The sequence below is a fragment of the Brachycentrus maculatus genome, unplaced genomic scaffold, assembly GCF_059751285.1.
Source record: "Brachycentrus maculatus isolate JH-2025_06_01 unplaced genomic scaffold, ASM5975128v1 h1tg000555l, whole genome shotgun sequence".
Lineage (NCBI taxonomy): Eukaryota > Metazoa > Arthropoda > Insecta > Trichoptera > Brachycentridae > Brachycentrus > Brachycentrus maculatus.
In genome coordinates this window covers 894076-919078 of record NW_028281298.1, presented here as the reverse complement: position 1 = coordinate 919078, position 25003 = coordinate 894076, and the positions used below count along the sequence as shown (strand labels likewise).

At 29.8% G+C, this 25003-nt stretch overlaps 1 protein-coding gene across 1 annotated transcript; it reads left to right on the top strand.

Annotated features, from left to right (window-relative positions):
• The first annotated feature begins 544 nt into the window (after nt 1-544).
• Nucleotides 545-23005, top strand: LOC148301506 (protein takeout-like). The gene is made up of 5 exons (XM_088273147.1): nt 545-743; nt 16255-16347; nt 19762-19909; nt 21178-21311; nt 22557-23005. The coding sequence occupies exons 1-5, from the start codon at nt 668-670 to the stop codon at nt 22859-22861; spliced, it is 756 nt and encodes a 251-aa protein (XP_088129273.1). The 5' UTR covers nt 545-667; the 3' UTR covers nt 22862-23005.
• Nucleotides 23006-25003: the final 1998 nt, after the last annotated feature.

Sequence of the window (25003 nt, the reverse complement as noted above, 5' to 3'; positions counted from 1 at the left end):
AGTATGTAATAATAATAATAATAAAACCCTTATCCGCACCCCAATGGTGCATAGGGCACTGCGTCATATAAACGCAGTGTTATCTTGATCGTTTACACATGAAGGAAAGGTGATCAGCCCTCCGCTTCAGGTACCAGTCCAGGGTAATATTGAATAAATATTACAGTGAAAAAATCACTCATATTTCTTTTTACCCCCCCTGGGAATCGAACCAAGATCCTCCAGAACGGTAGCCGAGCGTGATGCATTACACTACGGAGGCGAACGTATGTAATACGATTAAATGGATAAATAAATAAAAACAAAAAAAATAACTAAAATTCATTTGAATCTAGATATTTCAAACTTTTAGCCATCCGGGAAATTCATTTCCTCATTTTCCGACTGCATCCTGGTCAAACTGCCCGAACTTCCTTGTAAATTTGCATACTCTCTTGAGGAATTACCATAATTAAAGCATGACTGTTGACATAACACTATCATGGGTATTGCACATAATAAGTAATTGTATAACACGCGGCTACAATCGGCGATCGAGCCGATCAGTCAATCAAAGCACTCTCACTGGGACGGTCGTGTTACCTTGTGTATAAAAAGCACGGTATTCACTCACCGTACGAAGTATTTTACATCAGTTTAACAGTCACAATTTTAAATTAAATTTAAAATGTTTAAATTCGTAAATATTTGTGCTTTTCTGGTGGGATGTCTCGCTTTGTCAACTGCATCAGAAAAGCGTTTACGTAAGTATTTTTTTAAATATTAATCTAAAAATTAATATTAAAAATCTTATAAAAGTCGTGGGAAAATGAATGTTTGATGATACCATAGTACGACTCGGAAATATCTTAAGTCTGCACCCAGTGTTGCTTAGGGCACTGCATTGTATTGTAGCAGTGTTTTCTTAATTGTTGAAAATATGAAGGTAAGGTGATCTGTTTTGCACTGCAGGTCGTGGGAGATATATCGCTCACTCCTTTCAAGAACGTCATAAATAAAAAATCGTCAATTTTCAGTTGTGCGTGTTTTCGGAATGCCCAAAAATGTACTATATCCCAACAAAAGAGGCATATTTTTAACTTAATATTTACCCGCTATAGAGCAGAAAGTATTGTTTTTGCATTTTGAAGAAAATGTATTGTTTAGTTATTTTTATATATGTGCTAAATATTTTTCAAATGGAGAAAAACCTTCAGGTTTTACCTAATAAGATCGGTTGCACAGTTAAAAGTTCAATAAGTGGCTTGAGATTTATTTTTAAAACATCGTATTATATTTTTAAACTTTAAAAACGATCTCCTGAAAAATCAAGTTTTTTTTTATTTATGACGTTCTTAAAGGAGTGAGAGATATATATTTATATATATATATATATATATATTTGTATGTTGCCTTTTTGCTTAATTTTCCTTACCCATTTTGTACAAGGATTTATAACATATTTGGTTTATATGTCTTAAAAATTATAGTGGATGCGTATATTTCACAACAAATTATTAAAGTAGATCCCTCAAAACATAACAAAAGAAACAATAATACAATGGATATAATGGATTCAATATCTTGTATCAATCAAGATCTGTCACTTAGCTTATTTATTTGTCTTATTCGTCTTGTCATATTTTCTAAACCAAACTTCACTAAATCCGATAGATCTTGATGTCCCATAGCCTCATCAATTTTTGTCAACTGAATACCTTATTTTGCACATTCTGTTTACAATTCGTACTTCTATTTTTTGAAAAAGAAAGTATTTTTTATTGTAATTTTTCTGGAGTTGGATCTTAAGGATAAAAGTAGACTGGATGCTGTCGACATGCAATCTCTCAGACGAATGAGCGTCAAAATTACGTATGATGGAATTGTAAATGAGAACGCTTTTTTACCACTTGAGTTATATTTATTTTAACGACTAGTTTCAGAAGCTAGTTTATATTCTGACCCGAAGATGGAAGCATCTGGAGCTTCCGAAATTAGTCTAAAATAAATATAACTGAAGTGGTAGAAAACAAGTGTTCTCATATACAATTACATTATGTATTACCATAAAGTAAATGCCGAAACAATAAATAAAATATATGATAGATGTTCGAATGCTGAAATAAGGAAATAATGCATGGCTGAGACAAGCGTTATCGATAAAATTAAGAAAGGTGTGTTGAGATGGTTTGGGCACGTGGAACGAATGAGTGAGGAAATAATGATAAAACAAATTTATGACCCTACCTTAATTAGGGTCGTTAACTTTAACCTAACTATGAGTATTTCAATGTTTTAAAATTTAGTACATAAACCCTGATGATGACAAGGTTCTTGTTGAAACCGGTTGAATAAAGTGTACCAATAAAAAGTAAAACAAAGTTGTTATATTTTATAAAGTATATGACTTTTTGTCCGCCTCCGTAGTGTAATGGTCAGCACGCTCGGCTACCGTTCCGGAGGTCTCGGGTTCGATTCCCAGGAGGGGGTCAAATAAATATGTGATTTTTTCACTGTAATATTTAATTCAATATTACCCTGGACTGGTACCTGAAGCGGAGGGCTGATCACCTTTCCTTCATGATAACACTGCGTTTATATGAAGTAGTGCCCTATGCACCATTGGGGTGCGGATAAGGGTTTTATTATTTTTTATATATGACTTTTTGTTTGTTTGATGTGTTTCTGTGTTTTGGATCTTGTAGTTTTATGTACGTTGCCATAAAGTGTGTTAATTGTGATTTACGTATTTTGCTGGGAGGTGCTTTCTTGTGTTATGTGAGAGTAATTTTGAAAATCATATGTAAAGATTGTTTTAGCATACATGTATAGTTGTTTTACTGCCATAAGTTGTATTTTGTTAAATATTTATTGAATTTAGCTATAAAATTATAACTAATTAACTAATAATCACGCCATTTCCCTGCAGTGGTCGTTTTCTATACTAGTATATCGTATTGTAATTTTTCAAAATTTACAATACGATATACTAGCATAGCAATAAATATTACAATTTATATTCAATTTACAGGAAACACTTGTCATTGTTATTGCATATTTTCTTTAGATTTATGCCCTTCAAGTTTTCCTCAGTAAATCGATATTTATAATTCATATTAATCTATAAATAAATGGTTTAAAAAGTTAATATGAAATCATTAATAATTATGCCAATATTAACACATTATGCCAATAAAATCAAGGCCTTCAATATCAATTACAAAAAAAAACATTTTAATACGTTTGTAATTGATATTGCAAGTAATATCAATAACAAACGCATTAAAATGTTTTAAGGTGATTTTTATATATTGTTAGCTGTACTCGGCCACGCGTTGCTGTGGCTCGCTATTGTTAAATAGAAAAGAAAGAAATTAGAAAACAAATACTTCCAATACGTATAATTACACGGTGCTTACACAAGCACACATCGCTACACAGCGATAAAAATATATAAAATCTAGGAAACAGAAATGCAATCAAAACATTAAAAATGCTAAGTGAAGAAATGTCAAGAAGCGCGCTGTCCGCCATGAGCAATGTTTGGTGTTGCATCTGTTTTATCATTTAACAGATGTCGTTGCAGTAACGGTTAAAGAATATCTGTAAAGGTAAAAACACATGTAAAAACGCGAGTATTCGAATGCAACGTTGTGTCAAAATTTCGAAGCAATTGGAAAATAACGTAAGCATATCTCCTTAACCAACCATGATAATGACTAACGACAAAAAGTAGATATTCTGGAAAATTCTTTATTTCTTGCACTTTGTTTATGCTTTCGTTCGTTCAAGAATGTCTATTTAACAATTTAAAATGTGATGATAGAGGTCGAAGACAAATGAATCAACATTTTTTTATTCTCTTTTGTTATATTCAAAATAATCTTTAACAACTTTTAGAGAAAAGATCTATAAATTTGTCTAATACCCTAAAATGCGGTCATGTAATTATTTCAGTACTGTTAATTTCGAACATCATAGATCAACACAAAGAAGGTCGAGTCATAACTTTTAAATTAAGTAATATGTCAAGGCAATTTCAAATCTATGCTTTAGGTACCTACCTATTGTACATACATAAAAATTAAAACCTTTTTTAATTTTTTTCAATGGCAACCTTTTTGATGGGCACAAAAGTACAATTTCAAATTAGAACGCGTGTTCAAAATATTACACCCATTTATGATCATGGCAAACCACATGTATTTAGAATCTTTTGAATAACGAACATTTAATTGAGACAAGGACAACATCGACTTTACTAATAGTTTATTTTTTGTTATAAATATGAATTGGCCATTATTGATTTTTTAAAGGTAGGTACTTACTTAGCTTTTAAATAAATATTTAATACTAACGGGCACACTAGAAAAATCACAGGTGATTTTATTGTAAAACAAACTGCAGTTTGAAATAACAAGACATCATTTTGAAAATGTGTTGTTTCATATAAAGTTTATATGAAACAATACATTATTCTAAAATGCAGTTTGTTTTACAATAAATTCACCTGTGATTTTTCTCGTGTGCTCGTTAGTTTTAAATATTTATTCAAAAGCTAAGTAAGTACCTACTTTTAAATAATCAGTAATAGTCAATTTATAATCCATCATTGTTTATATACTGTTTTTTTTATATTTTATTATTTGTTTGAAAAAACTTTGTTATGTATAAGGATGAACAGCATATTCCGTTTATATATATATATATATATATATATATATATATATATATATATATATATATATATATATATATATATATATATATATATATATATATATATATATATATATATATATATATATATATATATATATATATATATATATATATATATATATATATATATATATATATATATATATATATATATATTATATATATATATATATATATATATATATATATATATATATATATATATATATATATATATATATATATATATATATATATATATATATATATATATATATATATATCTTAAAAAATTATGGGAAATGTGTATAGTAAATAATAAGTTCATGAGGTTGATATATAGAAACAAAACAATAGCTGCAATGGATTCAAGATTTGTCACATAATTCATTTAATTATCTTATTTCAAATTTTCTTAATATGACACCAAAATCTGATATTAGTCAAATCAAATTTTCATTTTTACAAATCGGTTAAATACATATGTAATTTGTTGACTGAAAAGTCTTTCAAGACCAAGGGACTTTCAGTACAGTAGCCAAACGCACTAACCGCTATACTAAGGAGTGATTTTTCACTCTAAATTTTTTTTAAAAACGCTGGAATGGTTCCTGAAGTGCAAAGTTGATCACCTTTCCTTCATGCTTTTAACAATCGAGATAACATCGACTATATACGATTCAGTGCCCTATGCACCATTGGGTGCATCTGCATCTCCTATCTAGGAGTGAGAAGAAGAATACGTCACATAAAAAATGTTTAAAATCTTATTGGAACGATATTACGCAATTTTTTTTTTCAAATCATCATTTTATTTCTTGATATTAATAAACATTTTAATGAGATCAAGAAATCTCAATAATTACACAATTAATTATAGATCGATTATAATAATTACCATAATTAATTTGTAAAGATTACTTACAGCAATTAGTCGTAATCGGTTTTTATGCATTTTTTATAATAATAAATAAACTACAGGCAAATAACAGTCAGCATGCTTCAACTGTTATTAGCTAGTCTTATTCATGCATCTCCTCATACATGCCAGCCGATAATTCTCCTGAACAAACCACGCCAAATTATTTGAAATATTTGATCATGCCAAGTTTTCGTTGGTTTTTTCGACTACTTCTATTACCAACAACATTTTCCTCATATTTTTTTTTACTGTCTTTCTTCACTCGTTTGATTCACATGCCCAAACCATCTCAGCACAACTTTCTTAATTTTATCGATATTTTTTTTCATTATTATTGGAAAACCAACAGAATATTTAACAAAAATTTTTAAAAAATTGCATTCCAATTAGAGGTTTTCACTTAGTAATCCAAAAATACTAATTAACTGTCATTTACATAAAAGTATAACTATATAATAAACTTACATTACATGTTGTTATCAAATAATAGAAATTTTCTTTTTCAACTAGTCAAATAGACATCAACAATATTTCTCTTAAAGGTATTAAAAGAATCATTATTTATGTCTCATTATTGATGTACTGATCTCAGCGTTATATTCTTTCCTTATATCACCATTCGAACATCTATCACAGTGGTTCTCAACCGTGTTGGAGGTACCGAACCTCACCAGTTTCATACTCATATTCATTAATTGAAAAAAATATGATTTTTTCAAATTCAAAACAAAGGTATGTACACATACATCAGTGCACAAAATGAAAAAAACATTTAAAACAAAGAACAAAACTATTTTACATGATTTTCACATAAAAACGAAAACAAAAGAATGAATATTTACTGCAAATCAGTGTGACTTCTGTTGTTGCCTTTCAGAGACCAGTTCAGAAATGCGCGGCTTTATTTATTTATTTAAACTTCATGTACAGAAAATAAATAAGTACATTGGCGGACTTATTGCTAAAAAGCAATATCTTCCAACCAAACAAACAGGCTTTACCTTGGCAAGTGCCACTCTCATGTAATTTTCGCAACAAAGTCTGTTCCTTTTCTTCGTTTTTATATCCAGCATCCTCGAAAAGGATTGCATGCAAAGATATGTTATTAGAAACGTTATGAAAATCTCTACAGCTTTCTTAGAAATAAAAGGGTACATCACCATTTGTTTACACCAAAACGTTGAGACCTTCACCGAACCCAGGTTGAGAACCACTGATCTATCCATACATCATTTTTCATACTGATTTTTCATCTGGAAAAATTATTACTACGAACTTAATGCTTACCCGCGTCAATTGCGCAGAACCTTTAGTTTACAATGTAAAAAAGGTTAATCGTTTAGTGCACAGACAACATTTTTCTTCCCTCTTATTTGCGTCGATGCGTGCACATAATATAGAGCCTTATAATTATGCCGTTTTAACTTAATTTAAATTATAATACTGACACGACAGGTAAATTGTAAAAGGTATATAATATACATAACAAGGAATAACGTAGTTGTCTTTGATGTGTCTAGCCATATTACCAATGCTGCGTTGCATTTTAATATATCTTGGATAAAGATTTATACAAGATATAATAAAATGTAACGTTGTGCTATATTTTTGAACAACTCTTTTGCTTTTTTGAAATCGGTGAAAAACTTTACGAGATTTAAGATTTTGAACAAACAAACGTTTGCAATATTCACAACATTTTGAAATCCTTGTCCATAAATCTGGATTTTTTTTTCCACTTTAAAATCTATTGTGACACGTATATTGTTGCATTCAGCATCATCTTCAAACACCTTAGATATTAAGAAACAAGGGAATTATTTTATATAGATTTTAATAAATACTAGTATTTACTAAGTAAAACTTAAATTAAAAATGTATAGATTCTACCACAAAGTGACTGCCGAATCAATTAATGAAATTCTATATTCTTCTTTAACTATACTGATATTTAACATATCAACAATTTTATTTTAAAAGACAGTCAATACAATGCAAACGAAATAAATATAATCATTCTGTACATTTAAAAGAAATAATTGTAAACATTCAACACATTTCAAAGAAATAAATATAATATTTTGTACGTTAAAAGCATTGTTAACTTGTGGTATAGTAATATAACACTCTTTTTATCATTCATCGTACTTTGAATAATACTACTTTAAAGTGGTATTACACAATATGAAATGAATGAATGATAATGAGAGTGTAAAATAAATATATATTTTCAATACATTTGAAACGTCATCTCCGATTCTTCGACACGCCATTTTATGTAAGCAATTATCCAGGATATATTATTATTATTTTAGTTAATCGTACTGTCCTTGTTTAGCTCCTAGAAAAATGTCGAGGGGACACGCATATACATGAATTTATTTACATATTTAATGTATTTATTTTGTAAATGGGTTTTTATCCTTATTATTGTATGACCAAGGTCACTAGTACATTATCATCCATATCCTGACCTCTGTGAAATGCAAATATTAATTTTACGTAAACAATCGAATAGTCCTTTTCCCAGAAATTTTCAACCAATATTTTCCTTCAACCGATGTTGGATAGCTGTTATTTGTCTGTGACTTACTATATGTACTGTCTAGTAAGTGCATACTTCGCTCACTCCTTTCAAGAACGTCATAAATCAAAAATCGACAATTTTCAGTTGTGCATGTTTTCGGAACGCCCAGAAAATGTACTATAGGGTCCGCCATCTAAAGTTTTTTTTTTCAACTAGTGCTTATTTCGTGAATGGTAACACTTAGCTCATGTTTGATTTAACAGATAATTAGTTTTATCCTTCCGCTGAGCGAATATGGTTGTGTATACGCTTGAACAACGCTGGGAAATATTGCGACATTCGACTTACAGAAGATGCCGATTTTGCCAAAAAAATCATCTTTTCGGATGAAGCTCATTTTGATCTTGGCGGGTATGTAAACAAGCAAAATTGTCGTATTTGGGGCACAGAAAACCCGCACGCATACATTGAAAAGCCGGTACACCCAAAACGAGTCACTGTTTGGTGCGGATTTTGGTCCAGAGGCATAATTGGGCCATTTTTCTTTGAAAATGAGCAAGGAGTGGCCGTTAGTCAATGGCGATCGTTATCGGGCCATGTTGAACGGATTTTTGTTCACAAAAATTGAAGAGGAGGATATTGGCAACATTTGGTTTCAACAGGACGGCGCTACGTGCCACACAGCCGAAGCTACACTCGATGTTTTGCGCCCCATTTTCAAAAAAAAAATGTTATTTGGCGGACCCTATATATCCCAGCAAAAGAGGCATATTTTTAACTTGGTATTTACCCGCTACAGGGCAGAAAGTGTTGTTTTTTGTATTTTCAAGAAAAGGTATTGTTTAATTATTTTTTTAAATTTACTTAATATTTTTCAAACGGAGAAAAAACCGCCAGGTTTTACCTAAAAAGATCTGTTGCACAGTAAAAAGTTCAATAAGTGGCTTGATATTTATTTTTCATACATTTTATTATATTTTTAAACTTTAAAAACGTTCTCCTGGAAAATCAAGTTTTGTGATTTATGACGTTCTTGAAAGGAGTGAGCGACTTATCAAAGCATCTTTTATCTTGTTTATTGTTCAATTTGAAATACACAATGGACAATTCCACAACCAATGAAGCTGTAATTAAAAGGCTAATGAAGATATTCAAAAACACCAAAAATATTAACTATTTGTTATTATTTATTATATCAGATACTAGATCATTCTCCTTTTGGATGAAATGTATCTAATTTAATTTTTTAACATCTCAACATAGATGAAGAAGAATATGGAAGTCTGTGCATTTTTACAATTTTTCTATTAAATGGAGAAGATGATAACCGTCAAGTGGCTGCCACCAGTGTTAATACACATTTGTGTCCGTTTTATCAACTTCTTTGTATACTATAATATTAATTATATTAATTACAACATTTTGAGTGTGTCCAAATACTCGTTTGCAAATCCGGATTATCTACAATTATTTTTTCATTTTATTTTTGACATCTTAACAAAGATGAAGAAGCATATGGAGTATATAAGCTTATGACGGTCGTAAGCTCCGTAAATGTCCAGACTTCCATATTCTTCTTCATCTACGTTGAGATGTCAAAAAATAGATACAACTAGTTTCAAGACAACATATTGATTATAGACGCTCTAAGCAACAGGCGTAATTCATTATTATTCCATGTCATACAACTATCGATGGGTTTTCCGTCTCTCAAACATCAATGTTTGAATGCGAAATAACTATAAGTACATAATTTATTATCATTATCTTCTCACGACATCAAATCATCTTTAAAATAATAATGAACGCTTTGTGTACATTTTTTTCTTTATTTCAAAAGGTGTTTACTTTGCGTCAATTCCTCCAGAATACAGATTATTTCAATCCTATCTTATGTTGAATCGTCTATTCAGTATTCTGCTGAAGTCATTCATTTTAATAAATCAATAAAAAAATTAAGAAGTTTCTTTGAGTGGACGACCATTGTTAATGTACTCAGATAAATGAATTAAAAGTCTTGTTTTAAAAAATGTGTAATTTATGTTGTGGTCGTGTCAAGTCTAAAGATTACTGGGGACAAAAAAACTTTGCCAATTTATCATGTTTTATGAAGGATATTGTAAAAAACCTTTTTTGTTTAAATCAATATGTTTTATTATGTTTTTTGTAGACATCTTTACAAAACAAGAATCAAATAATGCCGATTTTATTCAATGTAAACCGAGGGGCATTTTTGTATGCATGAAATACGATGTTTTCAAAGAAAGATTATTGTTTTCAGCATTTTTTTCATGAATAACGAAAGAGCAATATTTTATTAATCAACCATTAAAATTAACAATACAAAATTTTGAGTGTGTCCAAATACTTGTTCACAAATCTGAATTATCTCCAATTAAGAGTTATTTTTTACATTATTTTTTGAAATCTCAACATAGATGAAGAACAATATGTAAGTCTGGGCATTTACGGGGCTTACAACCGCCATAGGCATTTGGTAGTGTGGTTGTCAATCGTGAGTAGAATTGGTGAATGTTACACATGTGTAAAGTGATTCTACCAATTTTGACAACCACACTACTCAAATTCTTGGAAGTTCTATTTATATGAACCAATTTAGAAACCCTGTTCTTGAATCACTCAAACCAGCCTATGACGGTCATAAGCCCCGTTAATGCCCAGACCTCCATATTCTTCTTCATCTATATTGAGTTGTGAAAAATAAAGTAGTAGTAATAGTAAAATGTATATATTAAAAAAAAATACTACCCCATCACATTTAGATCATTTTTTGGGTCGGATGGAAATAATCTTCTTTATCTTTTTTGAGATGTCAACAAAAATTACATTTTTACTTATATATGTGGATAGTAAGCGTTATTTTTTTAATATAGAATGGCGTTGCACATGAAATACATTGCATTTGCCAATGTCAAGTCAGTTGAATATTGTTCTTAATTATAAAATATGATAGACCTGTTATTAAACTATAAATTTATTCCATTTAATTTAAAAAAAAAACAACTAAAAGTCTGTACATAATTGGGTTCCTGCTCGCCAGGATGAGATGGATATCTGTAGGGAGGGGAATAATAGTGAGCGTTAAATAGATATACTAATATCAAACCGACTAATGAATGAAGTAACAACTGAATAAAGTGTATTTTTCTATTCCGCAATGTTACGCGTGCACGTAGGTACTATTTGGCATTTCTCTGTGGAAATTTAACGATAGATAATCGTGACTAGCGGAGAAAGTGAATAGCCACTTATATTATGTAAAGGCAGCTCGGTCTCCTCTCTCAAGTTCACCGTAATACTTGCTAGATTACGTCCACGAACGTCCATTTTTTCCGAGTTGAACCATGGACAAAAAACGTGGCGCCAAAATTTACCGCATTTTTCAAAATTTAGGCGGGATATTCGATAGCAAGTAAATTTTCTTTATACCCTGGTAACATTTAACGTAATTTAATTTTTGCCATAAATCACTGTTTTTGTATTATATAAATGAGTTTTTCTCCGAAAAAAACAAATGGTTTTAAGAAGAAAAGAGTTATTGAAAGCTGAAGAGTTTAAAAAAATCTACATTTATATTTTTTTTTTAAAGTAATTCCGATACATTTTTTTAAAATTATATGTTTAAAAGTACCCCTTTATGCGATTAAGTATTTTTCTTCCTAGCTCCATCCCAACTTATCGTCTTTGCAAACAATTGGGGTCAGCTCTCCTCGTCCTCAGGATTTAAGTCCTTCTATCATCGACAACGTCACTTGGCCGTGCCTTCGAATCATGTTATCTTTCTGTAGCAACCATAAATTCTATGGTCTTCCTCTAGATCCTTTCCTCCAGCACTGTAGCTAAACACACTAACCATTACACCACGGAGGCGGACAATTGCAATATTACGTCAACATATCGTATCAGTTGTAATATAAAAGTCATTAAAATGTAATCACGCGTCATAATCGTAGCAACAAAATGTTTCAGGCCTCGTTTTACGCTCGGCGATTTGCGTTTTCTTAGCGCAATGCAAAATGCAAACATTTGCATTCCGATTCACAGCTCAGAGAGACATTAACTCTCCGTTAACAATACTGAAGCCATCATTCTGAGTGAGGTAACCGTGGGTCATATGAATAATAATATGCAGAATGACTCTCCATCTCATTATTGAGAACACCCCAGTAACTACATGGTGCAATGGCGATGTCAATCAAATATATATATATATATATATATATATATATATATATATATATATATATATATATATATATATATATATATATATATATATATATATATATTTATATATATATATATATATATATATATATATATATATATATATATATATATATATATATATATATATATATATATATATATATATATATATATATATATATATATATATATATATATATATATATATATATATATACACATATATATATATAAATATATATATATATATATATATATATATATATATATATATATATATATATATATATATATATATATATATATATATATATATATATATATATATATATATATATATATAAATATTTATATATATATTTATATATATGTGTATATATATATATATATATATATAAATATTTATATATATATGTATATATATATATATATATATATATATATATATATATATATATATATATATATACATATATATATATATATATATATATATATATATATATATATATATATATATATATGTATATATATATATATATATATATATATTCATATATATATATATATATATATATATATATATATATATATATATATATATATATATATATATATATATATATATATATATATATATATATATATATATTTATATATATATATATATATGTATATATACATATATATATATATATATATATATATATATATATATATATATATATATATATATATATATATATATATATATATTTATGTATATATATATATATATATATATATATATATATATATATATATATATATATATATATATATATATATATATGTATATATATATATATATATATATATATATATATATATATATATATATATATATATATATATATATGTATATATATGCCTCTGTGGTGTAATGGTTAGCGTGTATAGCTATATATAGGTCCCAGGTTCTTATGAATTTGAGTAGTGTGGTTGTCAATCATGGGTAGAATTGGTGAAAGTTACACGAAAGCAAAATGATCACTTAAACCAGCCTATGACGGTCGTAAACCCCGTAAATAACCAGACTTCCATGTTCTTCTTCATCTATGTTGATATGTCAAAAAACTACATTTAAGCAATAATCAGTAACTTCTAAAATAATCGTGATTAATAATAATAATCATTATAACTAATAAGAATCTATTGATAATCGGTAGCATAATATTAAAATAATCGTGATGACTTATAATAGTCAGTAACTTTTAGTATTAATTATGACCAACATCAACTAATAATAATCGTTATAACTAAATACAATGTAATAATCAGTAAGGTCTAATTTAATTATAATCACGATAAATAATTATAATTAAGTTTATAAAATAAAACAACTTTGTTTTAACCACTTTTTATTGGTACCTACACTTTTTCCAACCGGTTTCTACAAGAACCTTATCATCTTCGGGGTTTATGTACTAATTATAAAACATTGAAATACTCATAGTTAATAATAATAAATAATAATAAAACCCTTATCCGCACCCCAATGGTGCATAGGGCACTGCGTCATATAAACGCAGTGTTCTCTTGATCGTTTACACATGAAGGAAAGGTGATCAGCCCTCCGCTTCAGGTACCAGTCCAGGGTATAGTTAGGTTATAGTTAATTACCCTTCCCTTACGATACCAAAAACTTCCACGCACTCCGTACACCATATGAAAATGTGATTTAAAAAAGGTAAATAAAACTCCTAAATGTCGCTTTTATTGAGCATTGCGTAGCAAAAAAAATGTGCCACAAAGTATCTGCGAAAAACATTCAAGAAATAATAATCAGTAGGTAACTTCTAATTTGTCCGCCTCCGTAGTGTAATGGTCAGCACGCTCGGCTACCGTTCTGGAGGTCCCGGGTTCGATTCCCAAGGCGGATAAAATAAATATAAGTGATTTTTTCACTGTCATATTTATTCGATATTACCCTGGACTGGTACCTGAAGCGGAGGGCTGATCACCTTTCCTTCATGTGTAAACCATCAAGATAACACTGCGTTTATATGACGCAGTGCCCTATGCACCATTGGGGTGCGGATAAGGGTTTATTATTATTATTATTGTTGTTTACATGAGTACTATTTTTGTTTGCCATCCATTTTAAAACACCAGGGCAATGAATAAAAAATGTTAAATAGTCGCTTTTTGCTCCATGTTGATAATATAATGAAAACCTTTGCAAATCAATAGTTTTCTTTGAACCCTTTGGAATTGAAAATGAATGATCTCTCTTTTATTTCAAAATATCTATAAATGTGTTAGATTCTCTTTTTTATTTTTATTATTTTTTTAAATAAGAAATTACCAACATGTTATAGACAATGAGTTCAAACCAGTGCTACTTATAATTAATTTTATGTAGGGTTGGTTGAAGAGTTTTATTATTATTATTTAGTAACTTCTAATAGTTATTTGATTCAATGCTTAGCAACATCTTGGTCACGAAAACATTTATTCTAAAAAATCAACTTTTATAATTGATTATTATGTAGTAGGATAGTGTATGGGTAAATAAGCAGCACAATACGGAAATAAATCGTGTTTTATTTAACCATAGGAAATGACGTAATCATGTTACAAAAAGAATTTGTGAGAAATTTCCTAAGATATTTTGTAAAAAAGAAAGGTGCTCGGGAATCAAAGTGAGAGGTTCTAGCTTCGAACCCACTCTACCACAATTTAATTTCTATTTTTTAGTACTGACCCGCTTAGACTATTATTTTTTTTTTATTCTATATCATTTAATATGGTTACAAAAGATTTTTTACAATTTTAATTCATTTTCTAAACATTTCTACTTACAATCTTAAAATTAAAAACGCAGTTCTCTCCAATAAAGAGACTAAGCTCTGGTGCTTGGGGAGAGACTTACACTTGTTAGTTATGTTTGTTGGTAATAATGTCATGTTTTTTTCTTTCTTAGATTATTGATATTCAACTATTTTTGTATAAAAATTAAATACTTATATATATATATATATATATATATATATATATATATATATATATATATATATATATATATATATATATATATATATATATATATATATATATATATATATATATATATATATATATATATATATATATATATATATATATATATATATATATATATATATATATATATATATAACGTGGTAATATTTTCCTTTTGAAAATTAAGTGTAAATAATATGTAAAGTGGGTGTATAATAATAAAATAAACAATGTGTTGCTTTGTAATTAAAGAAACGACAATAAAAGTTTATTCTTAATTAATCTTTATAATAATTTTTATATCTATCTATCTATCTATCTATCTATCTGATTCTGACAGTTAATAATATTATCGGAAGTCTTTTGTTTTATTCTGAGCGACGCATGCGGCATCTGGTGGTAGAACTGTTTTATGTAGGTACTTTTTGTAAGTACTTAATAAAATGTATAGGTAGGTACCTAGTTATTTTATTACATATATATATATATATATATATATATATATATATATATATATATATATATATATATATATATATATATATATATATATATATATATATATATATATATATATATATATATATATATATATATATATATATATATATATATATATATATATGTGTGTGTGTGTGTGTGTGTATATATATATATATATATATATATATATATATATATATATATATATATATATATAACTCAATTCTATCTGTCTATTATCTTCAGGAAAAATATTTAAACTTCAATTTCTACAATTACAAATGTAACTGCAAAAGTACAACTGAGCGGATGCTACTTCTTAAGAATAATAATATAAGTTTAATGAATAAAAATTCAACCATTTATTAATTATTTTTTCTGTTTTCAGCTGAAAATTTCAAGCGATGCGGCCAAAACGATCCAAATGTGAGCAACTGTTTAAAGTACAGTGTACCAGACGCCTTGAAGAAAATGAGAAACGGTAATTGTATTATTATATTACTATATTTATATATTTTTACTTTATTTTAAATTCTTCTATATTATAATATAAATACAAATACAATATATATGTATACATATAAAATAAATACAAAAATGATCCCACAAAGGCTTGGCCTGTGTGTGGGTATACAATATAATTCAGGTCATATTACATCAGGGCACTGGCAAGAATACAATACATATCATAAAAAGTAAAACTAGAATAAAAGTGTTTATAGAAAATACAAAGTACTTGACTAACACAAAACAAAAAAAAAAGATTTTTTTGATAATTTTTTTTTAAAAAGATTCAAATCATAATTCCATAAACCAACATTCCGCCTCTGCAGCGTAGTGGTTAGCCCCCTTGGCTGCCGCTCTAGAGGTCCTACGATCGATTCCCAAGAAAATTAATTGTATTTTTTATAATATACGTATATGCCGTATGAACCTTAGAGGCTTGCACATTTCACCTCAAGGTTTTTCTAAGATTAATTTAATAAAATTTTAAAAGTTTTTTTTTATGATTGAATCCATTTTTTAGACATTTCTACTTTACAATCTTAAAATTAATTGCGCTGTTCTCTCCAATAAATAGACTAAGCCCTTGTGCTTGGAGAGGGACTTAAACTTATTACTTTTTTTTTATATTTGTGCGTTTCTTTTCTTCGATTGCCATGCATATGGGTTTAGAATAAAGATTAATGAATTTTATTATGTCTTTAAATATAAATATTTAAATACAAAATTGCGAGGCGATTGTGGTTGGTAATAGGAGCAGAGGAAGACGGAGGAAAACTTGGCATCATCAAGTATTTCAAATACGTACTCAAAGTGGTCAGGTTAGGAGTCGGTTTAATCAGCGTGTATGTAAGAGAAGATGTTTTAAAAACTTGTGTTTACATTAATAAACTAAAAAAGTGGTTTTATGCAAGTCGCTCACTCCTTTCAACAGCGTCATATATCAAAAATTGACAATTTACAGTTGTGCATGTTTTCAGAATGCCCAGAAAATTTACTGTATCCCAGCAAAAGCGGCATATTTTTAACTTAATATTTACCCGCTACGGGGCAGAAAGTGTTTTTTGCATTTTGAAGAAAATGTATTGTTTCATTATTTTTTTGAAATACTAAATATTTTTCAAATGAAGAAAAAACATTCAGGTTTTACCTAAAAAGATCTGTTACACAGTAAAGGGTTCAATAAGAGGCTTGATATTTATTTTTAATACATTTTATTATATTTTCAAACCTTAAAAACGATCTCCTGAAAAATCAAGTTTTTTGATAAATACCGTTGTTGAAAGGAGTGAGCGATATGTATTTAACCGATTTGTAAAAATGATTTTTTTTTTATTTGATGTTGTTGAAAGGAGTGGGCGAAGTGTTTAATTGTTATTAAATCATCATATTATTCCATAAAGTTAATGCCAAATCAATAAATAATGTAATTTTATGTCGGTATTAAAAAGAAAGTGCAAATAACTGACGCACTTGGCCATCAAACCGTGCGGTAACATCGTTGCGTAATTATCAAGAATATCTGGGGAATTCGACTACCGGTTTTTGATATTATAAATAAAACAATTCAAATTTACGTAACGTCAATAGCACGTGGAAATAATATTATTCTGACACTCTTCTTCTTTCTTATTTTTAATGGCTTTTTACCTATCTTGAGTGTTCTAGCCAGTGTCGAGTTATTTTTTATTTACACTCTTTACATTTGACTTTCAAGTATTAGTATTCCTGTTAGTGGGGCTAGTTTTATTAGTAATGTGAGTTTGTTTACTGAGTTATTTTAATGAGTTATCATACACCTTTACAAATTTTTATAATAAATTGTAAGATATTTACAAATTATTTTAAATACAAGTTTGTTAGGGGAGGTTAATTTTATTAAAACACATACGGTTATGCGAGCCGCGTGGATCCGGTTAATAAGATTAAGATGTTATTGGGAAATGGAATTTTTATGCTGGATAGGTCTGAAAGGAAGCTCGGGTAGCCGTCATTCAACGGGCACCCAAATGTGATCTAGATCCGCCTCTTCAAGACGACATTTGCACATGGCAGAATCCCGGACATGTATTCTAAACATGTGAGCACTGCAACAGCAGTGGCTTAGTCGCATTCTGCATATTTATACTTAGATGTATTCTGACACTCTTCTGTTTGTGTATACTAAATCTCCAAGATATGAGTACAGTAAAACCTCGTCATAACGGACCTCTATTGAACGAACTTCGGATACGACGGACATAAATCCAGTCAAATGAAAAAAATGTAAACGTCCTGTTGATAGTATGCATGTAAATTCAAGTGTCAGTACAAAACAATTTTTAGCTGCCATGATAATCTTCAACAAACATTAAGTGCAAACAAAACGTGATTCTTTTTTCAAGGAAGGATTACCGAAAGCAAACGCGTCCATATCAAACGGCTACGTCACTTCACGACGAGTATCCGAAGACAACCTATTGAATTTTGTTTTATCTATTTATATCAATAACACAAAACGGCGTTCATATTTTTAAAAAGTTTTTTTTTACATTTATTTCAAACCCATTATGTGACGAACTTCGTCTTTCACGAACACCCCCTTCCCTTAATTAGTCCGTTATATCGAGGTTTTACTGCACTCTAAGGTCTAAGGCAGGGTAGTCAGATCGCGGCTCTTCATGAACATTCGAAGTTCTGCATATTTACACCAATTAACCGAAGATAATTCACATCAATATATCCCAGAATTTAGACAGGTAGTTTTATACCAGACTATCCGCTGTTATTTTTTTATTTTTATTTTAGAAATATTAAAAACTAAGGTTTTAAAATAACTTTGTACCTTCTGAGCACAATTAGGGGTCAAAAAATAAGAAATATGTTTATAAGTCCAAGGTAATTAATATTGAATAAATATTAGAGTGAAAAAATCACTTATATCTATTTGACCCCCCCCCCCTGGGAATCGAACCCGGGACCTCCAGAACGGTAGCCGAGCGTGCTGACCATTACACTATGGAAGCGGATATATGTTTACATATGTATATATATATGTATATATATATATATATATATATGTATATATATATATATATATATATATATATATATATATAAATATATATATATATATATATATATATATATATATATATATATATTTTTTTATATATATATATATATATATATATATATATATATATATATATATATATATATATATATATAAACAATTTTAATAAAATATGGTTTATATATTGTCACTTACAACACATACACAACTCAGAAATGTACTAATAAGGTTCTCAATCATGAATGGAATGATGGATAAGATAGTGTTTAAAGTGATCACTCAAACCAGCCCATTTTCTTTTGCTTATGAGATTAAAATGCATTTTTTTCTGTACAGGAATACCTGAACTGAAAGTACCACATCTGGAGCCTCTGGAAGTCGCTGAGATAGATATCAACACGGGATCAGGCCCAGTGAGCATTCGGCAGCTTTACAAAAATATCAAAATACACGGGATCACGGAATCAAACTTGACAACATACAAGTAAGATTGTACATCTAACTTTAATTATTGGTTTATACATAAACACACCATTTACTTTACAAATGTGTACAACTGACCAAATTGTATTTTCAAAATTGCAACCTGGCAATCATAGATATATTGAGAATCACCAACCTGGCAACATCACAGAAAGGTTACTTGACCTTGAGCCACTATGATAAATTGTAAATATAAATGTTGAAAAAACTCACAACTGCATTACTACGTACACACCATTAACTTCACGAATGCGTACAGCTGATAAAATTATATTTTCTAAGTTGCAACCTGGCAATTATAGATATAATGAGAATCACCAACATGGCGACATTACAAAAAGGTTACTTGACCTTGAGAAACCATGATAAATTGTAAATATAATTGCTGAAAAAACTCACAACTGCCTGACATATGACAAAGACAGACTGATTTTCAGTACTTTGATGTGCTACCGAAAACCGTCAATGAATGAATTGGCGCAAAGTGCATGATTGACAGGAAACACTTTATACAATACCAAAAGATATAAATAAACAGATCAAGGGATTCAATACTTTTTTGTTTTTATAATAGTATAAAACTAAGGAATGGTTTGATGCATGTAAAATATTTATGACACTCTACTTATCATTCGTCATTCCCTTTGTGTAATACCACTTTTTTTTAAAGTGAATGATGATTGATAAGTGTTATAGAACCATAACACAAAGTTAACAATGCTTTTAACATACAAAAAAAAAACAAAATAAATATTTATGCGTTCAATTTAAGACATTCATTTAAATTGTATATATCAATAATTTACATCCCTACTCAGAGTAATTTAATTTTCCATTTCTTAAAATTGTCATCCAGTGTATGTAAAACCATCCTCGGTATACCTTAAATGCATTTAAAATATAATGTAGTAAATATTTTTACTCATACAGTATTCATTTAGGATACAGTTGTCAGCTGATATCAAGGTCCAGAAGGTGTCCTATCTGGGGCATGTGCTGAGAGGAGAGAAGTACGAGCTATTGAACCTAATCATAAAAGTCAAAATAGAAGGTTGATGAGGTGTGGGTAGAAGACAAGTCTCCTGGCTCCGGAATATATGAGATTGGACGGGGATCAGAACCGTCAAGGTGCTGTTTAGAGCTGCTCAAGACAAGGACAAATACTCTCAAGTAATAGTCGACGTTAAGGAGTACTGACATGACGCGCACAGAAGGACAGTATTACAAATTCATAGGAATGTTACTTAGTAGAAACTTATTTTCTTTCAGTGCTGACTTGAAGAACTACAGGCTAATAACTGACTCATTTTCGAAGAGAATAGATTTTGTCGCTGATTATACAATGGATGGACGAATTCTACTTCTTGTTATCCAAGGAAAGGGAAAATGCAACATTACAATGAGTAAGTATAAATTATTGTTTTTTAATAATTTAATCCAAACATATGTACTTGTATGTATGTATGTTAACTTAAGACATTACAGGATTATTTTCCATACACCATTTGTGGTCACAGTGATGGGTGACATGATCGCAGAGCGCTACAAATATGCTTTGTGACTATACAATTGCCACCAAGACCATAAATGTTAAATAAATAAAAATATTAAAAATAAATAATCATTCAGACATACAAGTGTATTCTGAAGATGTCTATCCTGTAAGTAGTTTGATGGGTTTTTAATACTAAATAATTATTTACCAAAAAAGTTAAATGGGATGGTCAGTTAACTAAAGAATGGGAAGCTGTTACATTTTGTTTATTAACACATTGCTGTCGGGCGGTTATTTCATCAACCCTGACCCTAATTAGTATACTAATTAGAGTCATATAGTAATCACAAGAAACCACAGGCCCAATTTTGATCTGAACAATGCTCTACCAAAAGTAAGCAAATAGAACGCTTATAAGCGTCTCCCACTCTCTACCAACAGTATGTAAAAGATGTTTTTAAGGGTTTCCTGCAAATAATTCGTTAATATATTTAAAGGATAATTTAAAGACTTACCAAATATGTACAGTGTACAGTGTTAAATATATATTTGTGTTTTTCATATTTGAAATTATTTAAATAAGTCCTTGACATAGGTTAGAAACCAACACAAAGATGAGCGCGTTTACATGCTAATTTAGTATAGCGAGCCTGTCGAGCACGGCATTGGAGAGCATAAACCCATATAAAGCAGAAAACCAGCTAAACAGACTGAGCCACAGTAACGCGTGGCCGAGTACTTCTTCTTTAGCCCTTTGTCCTCCACTGCTGGATATAGGCCTCTTCCATAGCCTTCCATTTTTTGGGTTGGTTGCTGCTTGCAGCCAGTTTTTACCCCCCACAGCGGCTATGTCATCAGACCTTTTTTTTTGAGGTCTTTGAACACCTCTTTCATTCTCCGAATGTGTCCTGCCCATAGTCTTGCTACACGATCCATGATATATACTATTCTGGCTGTGCTCCTAATTTCTTCATTTCTTATTTTATATCTTAGGCAAGCATGGATCTTTCCATGGATTGCTGTGTGCATTTGAGCTTCTCTGCGTTTCTTTTTATCAGAGCCATGGTCTCTAATGCATATGTATTCACTGGCATATGCATGATGCTGGCGGTTCACAGCTAGTGTTATATAAATTTTCTTTTTCTTTTTCCAGATAATCTCACCATAAAACACGATTTGATTGGTGAACCCATTACAAAGAACGGACAAACCTACATGAAGCTGAGAGAATACGGTGTCAAGTTTATTACGGACGATGTCAGCTTTTATTTTGCAAATCTCTTCAACGGCAACAAGGCGCTCGGGGAGCAGATGAACAAATTCTTAAATGAAAATTCAAACCTCGTATTCCAAGAATTGAAATCTTCGTACGAGAAATCTTTCAGCTACATTTTCAAAGATATTACCAATAAAATCTTCACCAGAGTACCGTTTGATCAAATTTTTCCCACAAATTGAGCAAATTGAACATACCAAATTTATTTTAATGATCCGTGATGTACAATAAGAATTACCTAAATTATCGTTTTGTATTTTTGTTTTAAGTATTTTACGCTATGAACCAACAAGCTATTTATGAAATAAATCGTACCAAGTACTATTTTTAATTTATTATTTGTAAATTAAGTCCTTATTTCTTTGTGTCTGGATATATGAATGTCCTGGATATTAGTAAAACCTCTTTAACCGTCTGCTCGTACCACATATGGGTAAAAAAATAGGCTATTATGGATTTACTTTATTTACCCTGGTGAAGAAATAGCTCAAACTGATTTTACCATATTATTTTATGAGGTAGTTGAATTACAACATTTTGAGGGTGTCCAAATACTTAAATCTGGATTATCTCCAATTATTGGAGTTACATTTCATATTATTTTTTGTCACCAGTAGATGTCTCTAGTGAAAATTCTAGTCATTCAAGTACAATGTTTCGAAATTGGATCATAAGTATAGAACTTCACTAGAGACATCTATTGGTGAGATGAAAATAAGCTTTTTAATGAACAAAAACTCTTTTATTAGTATGTGAGGTCCGAATCCTGGATTATAAATAAGCCAGAAAATATCATTTTCATTTTTATTATTTTGGCTTGTAATTTGACTAGTTAATTTATTTACAAAATTTAGAGTGTGTCAAAATACTTGTTAAATCTGGATTATCTCCAATTATAGGAGTTATTTTATTTTATTCCAAGAATTTGAGTAGCGTGGTTGTCGATCATGGGTAGAATTGGTGAATGTTACACGTGTGTAAAGCGATAACTTAAACCAGCCTATGACAGTCGTAAGCCCCATACCAAGACATCCATGTTCTTCTTCATCCATGTTGAGATGACAAAAATAATAGGTAGTTGAATGTTGAACAGTGGTTGGAGCACTACATGCAACATAGTCAAGGAATAACTGGAGAAGAGTCATTGCTTCAACAAGGGTCACAACCCACAGTAATGAGGAGTAAGACGGAGAAAAGAAGAATTCCACAAAGCAAACTATGAAGGATAAGAAGAGTGTTATATTCATCATCATCATCATATCAGCCCGTTGAGGTCCATTGCTGGACAAAGGCCTCCCCCTTCCACCTCCACTCCTCCCGATGCTGCGCCGTCCCCATCCACTGTCTTCCAGCAAACTTCCTGATGTCGTCCACTCATCGGTGGACGTCCTTGAGGCCTCTGGTTCCTCGGTCTCCACTCCACATTTGTCGTCAATCATTCTGGCTATGTGACTGGCCCATTTCCACTTCAGCCAAGCAATTCGCTCTACCACGTCACAGACCTGTGTCTGGCGTCAGATCCAATCGTTCCTTTTTTTGTCTCTTAATGTTATTCCAAGCATAATTCGCTCCATGCTCCTCTGTGCAACTTGCAACTTATGGGAGGATTGCTTGGTCAGAGTCATTGTTTCCGCGCCATAGGTTAGGACGAGTGTTATATTACCATACCCAAAGTAAGTAATACTTTTTTACAATACATTTTTTTTGGAAAGACACAATAAGAAGATAAAAAAAAGAAATAAAACAAAGCGCATACATATAATAAATTTATTGTTCGATAAATTTCTCTTAACATAATCAAGAATTCAATTTGAACTAGACACATCAAAACAGTTCTGAGAATGATGTAACCAAAACTGTACAATATTTTAGCATCAGGAAGATATTATTTACATTTAATGTACATGAAAATTTACAAGTTGTGACAATAAGAAGAACTCTCGATACATGTAAAATAATTGCACATTTTCTCAGCATGTATTCAGAATTATAAAAAAAAGGTAGAGGAATGATTTTAATGTAACAAAATCCGGTAAGTTATTCAAAATATAAAAATGTCATGAAATATTTCCTAATTTTCTGATTGGCCACAGTTGAAAAAGACAATTGTTGTATCGGAGTATGAGTGTAGGTCATTCATTACCCCTGCATGTATAAAACAAACGAGAATATTATTAAGGGTCATCGCACAAAGCGTTCTTGTAGAAATTAATTTTACTAAACTCTGTACTAATGATATATTTATAAATCCCGGAAATTTCATGAATGTATTACTATTAACACATTGTCGTCGGGTGGTTTTTTCATCAACCCTGAGTGCCCGA